General features: G+C 49.2%; 1 protein-coding gene across 1 annotated transcript; it reads left to right on the top strand.

Annotated features, from left to right (window-relative positions):
- Positions 1-3,333: 3,333 nt before the first annotated feature.
- On the top strand, positions 3,334-4,955 carry LOC119362357 (thioredoxin-like 1-1, chloroplastic). Its single transcript, XM_037627565.1, has 4 exons — positions 3,334-3,675; positions 3,875-4,057; positions 4,156-4,320; positions 4,439-4,955. Exons 1-4 carry the CDS (start codon positions 3,481-3,483, stop codon positions 4,715-4,717), a joined length of 822 nt encoding a protein of 273 aa, XP_037483462.1. The 5' UTR covers positions 3,334-3,480; the 3' UTR covers positions 4,718-4,955.
- Positions 4,956-6,416: the final 1,461 nt, after the last annotated feature.

Raw genomic sequence — 6,416 nt, 5'->3', positions numbered from 1 at the left:
TTGAACCAATAAAAGGAATCGATTGATTTGCATAATTTAAGGAAGTTAGGTTAAAATGTATTATTTGTTTTCTGAAAATCTGTTATCTTCCCGGCCCAGAACGACGGAGATGCCACATGATAGTATGGCACCAACCCATCGTCTGTGCGCTGACGAGTGACGACAGAGACGACCGAGCCTGAAACTTAATCTGAGTACGAATAATCAACAGTGACAGCAACTGTTGCGGGCTTGCGGCGAGGTACCCTCACCTGGACAATGATCTTTGGTCGGAGCGCAGAGGTAAGTGGTGTTGTTGGCGACATGCAGGTCGTCCACTCGAGAGGCGGCGCTGCATATTAATGGAGATCGTCCAGGCAGACAACAAGGTGGGGTGGTTCATCTGTGCGGCCTGCTTCCGATCCAATCTGCGATATTCCCCCATGTGGATGCGACCCCATCACGTAGCCATACAAAACGATATAGGAACCATGATTAGATAAATATACAATGATCAATTGGACTGTATTAGAATTGGAGAGAGAATGAATATACAGGAAACATGCAGGTCGAGCAAGCCAGCCTTTCCTATGGTCGTCTTGTTCCTGCAGATGTTAAGCTAATACCGAATCCAATGTTTAAAACCAATCAATCCCTAGTCTCTTTCTCTGCCAGCGAAAGTTAATCTCTGGCGTCCTTCGTCCAAATTGAATTATATCAAACTGAGCAGGACCGACATAATTATGGGAAAGCCATATAAAAGAGATTAGTGGGAAGGAGAGGATTACGTCCCGGATTTTTAGAAGAAATGTGTGTTAGTGTTAATAGGAAGGAGGGGATAGTGTCCTGATTTTTTTACTGGGGAGATGTGCATTAAAGGAAAGATAGATTGTGTCCTGATTTCCTACATGAAAAAAGAAAACCGGAAACTTGGAGAAGATCGAGGGGTGGGGCTGGCTAGGGGGTGGAGGTGGGACGAAAAAAATCGGACAAAAATAAACTGTAGAGATTAGCCCATGATCATTAGGAGTAGAGATTAGCTCTTTCACCTTGTCAGACAGTCCCTTCAATCCAAGAATATACAACATCTAGAAGAAATAAAACCAATGACATAATTAGTAAACAATTTCAACGACAAAAGGATAAACAAATTGGATTTTTAAAACAAAACCTGCACCTGCACAAGTATATGTTATATTAACAAAAGTGCAGATCCCGTCCCACTCTTCTTCCGAATAGCAATCTTGGTGAGTGATCTCGACCGGGTTCGATCGGCATGGCGTGTCGTTCCTCCAGGAGTGGGTGCTGAGAGGAAGGATGGCAAACCTCCATTGTCAATCGGCCGGAGCTGCATCATCATTTGGATCATAGCATGGACGAAATCGAGATGGTAGAGGTTGAGGAATTTGTAGGACGTGAGGGTTTAGGGTGGGCATCACGAGAACTCACCCATATCTTGGGAGATGGCAGACCCGAGGTGCAGTCGTGTTCGTGCTTCAGGGGCTGCCACGTGCTTTCCTCGCCGCCATCGCCTGTCAATGCCACTTCAGCGCCACGAGCATGGGACCGAGGGACGAAGGGAAGAGAAGGGAAGGAAGCGAGCTAATGATGTACCTATGTTTGGTATGTAATACCCTCCATTAAGAGTAGATATTTTCTTAAAATCGGTTATTTTGTTTCCTAATTAATGTGATTGAGCAATTTAAGGTAAGGTTAATTAATTTAGATTTGATATTTAGAGATTGATCGTGATTGATTCTTTCACATAAAGACATTACTAAAAATAACTTGCACCAACATGGAAAGTTATGATCCGTTAAGATTTTTTTCGTTGTGTGAGAGGGTGACGCGAAACTAAACCGGTGGGGTGGGGGAAGGACGAAAAAAACCAGCGAAATAAAACGGGTGAAAGGTGGGAGGAAGTACCAAAGAAGTACCAAAAAGACCAGGTGAGGTGGAACGAAAATAAAATCCGAAACGCGACCTACCAACTGAGACATTAGAAGTAGAGATCGGATTATGATCGTGGTCTGTGATGGCGGGATCAACGCTCGCAGGCGGTAGGTGGAAGCGAAACGTGCATTTTGACTCGCCTAAATGGCAAAGCGTACGTTCGGTGCATGGTCATTCTCATTCCACGGAAGATAAGTGCAGCGCAGTGGTCAAAGACGCACCGTCGACGCATGCACCGAATCGCGAAATGAGTGCACCGACACACCAGTAGTAGTAGGATAACCAATGGGAAAAACGAGGGAGGTACGACCAACCTCCTATGCTAATTGTATTTTGATATCTCTCTCATTTCTTCTTTGCTTCCATGAGCCGAAGCCAACGTAAAATCATTTCTGGACCATCTACACCAACCGATGAAAAATTGCAGTTGCGAAAATATGTACGTTTACGACGAAAAGTCCATTCTGCACCCGAGCTCATATGCACCCGCATGAACAGTAAAATCAAAAAAAATTTAATTTTTATTAAAAAATTCTAATTTTTTTTTGAGAGAAACATTGACAAAAGTTCTAAGTGCCTGCAAAAATTCATCATGAAATCACATTCCTGTAAGGCGTGGCAAAAAAAACAAATTCAGTGCTTCAAAATGCGTTTGAAAGTAGCTTTTTTAGAGTACTATTTTTGTTTTTTTGCCACGCCTTCTAGGAATGTGATTTCATGACGAATTTTTGCAGGCACTTAAAACTTTTGTCAATGTTTCTCTTAAAAAAAATTTAAATTTTTTTAAAAAGAATTCGATTTTTTTTAATTTTACTGTTCATGCGGGAGCATATAAGCTCGGGTGCAGATTAGCCGCGTCCCGTTTACGAGCTGAAGACAGCCACTGCTAGACTGACGTACAGAGAACACACCCCGTGTGCAGTAAAAGTCTGAACTTTTATCCAATTACTACCACGCGGCATCCGCAAGATCTCGCTGTAGACGAGCTGTGGTAACCGGCCAACAGATTGCGTTTTCTCCATTTTTACCATGCTCCAACAGACGGGTGGGCCATGCGATCCACGCCTTTTTCCTTTGTGTGTGGTCCCACGCCGGCAGACACCCTGACCTTGAACACCCTGCACACGTGGCGCTTTAACCTCCAGTACCTACCGCCTCGTGAGGAAGCCCAGCCCTAATCTTATCCAAAACATATCTACTCCACCGCACCTTTTACACCGGCACAAACGGCCTACCCCAACCGCCCCCGCCTCGTGGCCGCCACCTCGCCGTCCGATGCTTGATCCAACGGATGCCGAGAATTCACCCCACGTGAAAGCCGTTCGGGCCAAGACGGTAAAAAAAAAGCGTGTGCCTTTTTCGCTTTTTCCTCTCTCTTCGTTAAAAGGGCGACCTTTTCTTCCTCGCCGCATCTCCGCATCCGCCATTGCCCTTGACTCGTGCTCCCTGCCTCTCTTCTCCCCCGAGACCTCCCCTCTCTCTCCCTCTCTCTCCCTCTGTGCGCGCGCTCCTGCTCTCTCTTCCTCCTCTTCCTTCTGCTCGGCAGCCATGGCCAACGCGCTATGCGGCGGCAGCAGCAACGTGGCGGCGCCGTGCGGGGAATTTGGCCCCGGGGCGGCGCTCGCGGAGTCTTTGCCGATGGGCGCTGGGTACCGCGCCAAGAGCTCCTTCCCCGCCGGGAGGGTGGCGCTGGCGGACAGGCCCCTGCCCCGGAGCCTCCAAGTGGCGGCCGCTGCTGGACAGGTCGGTCCCTTGGTTTCAATTCGCTTTCTTGTTTACTGTTCGAGATTTTCTAGACGAGATCTTGAGATTTCAGTTCCATTTTATCTTCTCTGTGGGCCGAAATTTCTATTTTGTTACATTTTTAGTTTTTAGCTGGTGGGGAATATACAGTGCTGTAGCGCTGGACGCGGACTAAATTTGAGCTGGTTGTTGGCTGCAGATGAACGGGAACCTGACGATTGGCAAGGCCATGAGGTGGTGGGAGAAGGTGACGCACCCCAACATGAGGGAGGTCGAGTCCGCGCAAGACCTCGCCGACTCCCTGCTCAACGCCGGCGACAAGCTCGTCGTCGTCGACTTCTTCTCCCCCGGCTGCGGTGGCTGCCGTGCGCTCCACCCCAAGGTAGAAATCCTTGGCCGAAAACCCCTGTTCGTTGCGACAATCTGACTCCAAACACTGTAACGTATACTAAACAGAAATTCGTTGGTTGTGGTGTGCAGATTGCGCAGTTCGCTGAGCGGAACCCGGACGTGCTGTTCCTGCAAGTCAACTACGAGAAGCACAAGTCCATGTGCTACAGCCTCCATGTCCATGTCCTCCCTTTCTTCAGGTTCTACAGGGGAGCCCAGGGAAGGGTCAGCAGCTTCAGCTGCACCAATGCAACCGTAAGTCTCACTTACACACTGTAAAAGATTGTGCGTCTGTTTTCTACGAAAATGTTCTTCAGGCACGTTTAAGACAGACGAACGCTGACATGCTTGCTGCAATCGCATCTGATTACAGATCAAGAAGTTCAAGGACGCCCTCGCGAAGCACTCGCCGGACAGGTGCAGCCTCGGCCCGGCGCGGGGGCTCGAGGAGGCGGAGCTCTTGGCTCTGGCTGCAAACAGGGACCTGGAATTCACCTACAACAACGAGAAGCCGTCGCTGGTGCCGATCGCCGAGGCCATCCAGATGGAAGCTGCCTCCATTGGCGGCCCATGGATGCCATTGCCTGCGGCCGCGACGCAGCCGCTCGCTCTGGGATCCGAGAACGGCTCGCTCATCCCCTCTGGAAGATAGTAATCGGAGACCAGGCCCAATCCGGCCATTCCTGTACAGATTTTCTTCTTTTTGTTGTGTGTTGTGTTGAATTCGAGAGGCGGAATCGCAGGGTAAAGGTTTTAGTTTTTTGTAAACCTGCCGAAGCTCTATTGTGATCGTGTTGCTGCAACCAGCCGTTGCTCAACATGGTAATCCTTCTTGCTTTAATGACAAATGGGATGATGCCTCCCCAGAATTAATTAAGATCCTTCATGCCTGATCGTCTCCATGAATTCTACTGTAGTTACTCTCTGTTCTTTCTTTCTCCGAGATTGCATCTGTGTGCTGGGTAAGCTTAACCCCCTTGTGAAGGGTTTCTGTTGGCAGGTCACACTCTTGCGGCTCAGCATGCGTGGGCGAAGTTTGTTCGGAAGAAGAGAAGATTGGTGTTGCCGGGACGGAAGGCCCATGAAAGCTGTGGTGTTCCGTTGCATCAACCGGGCATGGTGACGATAAGCATTATTGGGGGCTTTGGTGGTTGATGGATAAGGAAGGCACCATCATCCTTGTCGCCTAGTTTCTACTCCTATATCCACTGAAAACGAGCAAACGGTGTGTAGATGATGGCCATGCCCCATGCGCTAACCGATACGGTCGTTAGGAAGCTACAAGAATTGGTGTTGGAATTAGGCGCACAGTTGCATAGGAAATCGGGGATATCCTTCCTTAGAGTATAGACTAGACCATACGTCGGATGAGATATTATCTCAACTGGTACAAGAGAGCGGCCAGATGAGCTTATCCGGCTTAAAGTGCAGTGTCGACTTCTGATGCTTTTTGCTAAGTTAGATCATCATGCATGTCGTGCACAGAATTCAGAAGCATCCCTAATCTGACGACTTGGAAAAGGTTGGCTTAAGTTAAATCTGCAAGAAATCAAAATTCTCAAGTAATGGTGTTAGACACCTTAAGCAATCAGTCGCACTCAGCAGGCCTATCAAGCTGACAGCTTAAGCTTGCGACTCTGTACACGACATAACAACAAAAGGTGTCTGACTCTATTAGGAGTAGTAGCAAGTTGTGCTTAACCATGAAAGCCTTGCTTGACGGTCGGACCTCTATGCTTCATTTTTCCTTTACGAATTGACCGTCAGTGTTGGGGATCGTTGTAGAAAATAAAAAATTTCTACGCATCACCAAGATCAATCTATGGAGTAACTAGCAACGAGAGAGAGAGAGGAGTGCATCTTCATACCCTTGAAGACCGCGAGACGGAAGCGTTACAAGAACGCGGATGAGGGAGTCGTACTCGAAGCGATTCAGATCGCGGTGGATTCCGATCTTAGCGCCGAACAACGGCACCTCCGCATTCAACACACGTGCAGCCTGGTGACGTCTCCCGCGCCTTGATCCAGCAAGGAGGAGGGAGTGGTTGAGGAAGAGGGCTCCAACAGCAGCAAGACGGCGTGGTGGTGATGGAGAGGCAGTACTCCGGCAGGGCTTCGCTAAGCTCTTGCGGAGGAGGAGAGGTGTTGGGGAGGGGATGGGCTGCGCCTTAGGTGTGGTGCTGCAGCCCTCCGCTCGCCCCTCTATTTATAGGAGAAGGGGGAAGGGGCCCGGCCCCCTCTAGATGAGATCTAGAGGGGGGGGGGGGCAAGGGGAGGGGGCTTGCCCCCCAAGCAAGGGGGCGCCCCCTTTAGGGTCCCCCCCCAACCCTAGGCGCATGGGCCCAAGGGGG

The sequence above is a fragment of the Triticum dicoccoides genome, chromosome 2B (genome assembly GCF_002162155.2).
Source record: "Triticum dicoccoides isolate Atlit2015 ecotype Zavitan chromosome 2B, WEW_v2.0, whole genome shotgun sequence".
Classification (NCBI taxonomy): Eukaryota; Viridiplantae; Streptophyta; class Magnoliopsida; order Poales; family Poaceae; genus Triticum; species Triticum dicoccoides.
This window is presented reverse-complemented; position numbering and strand designations above follow the sequence as displayed.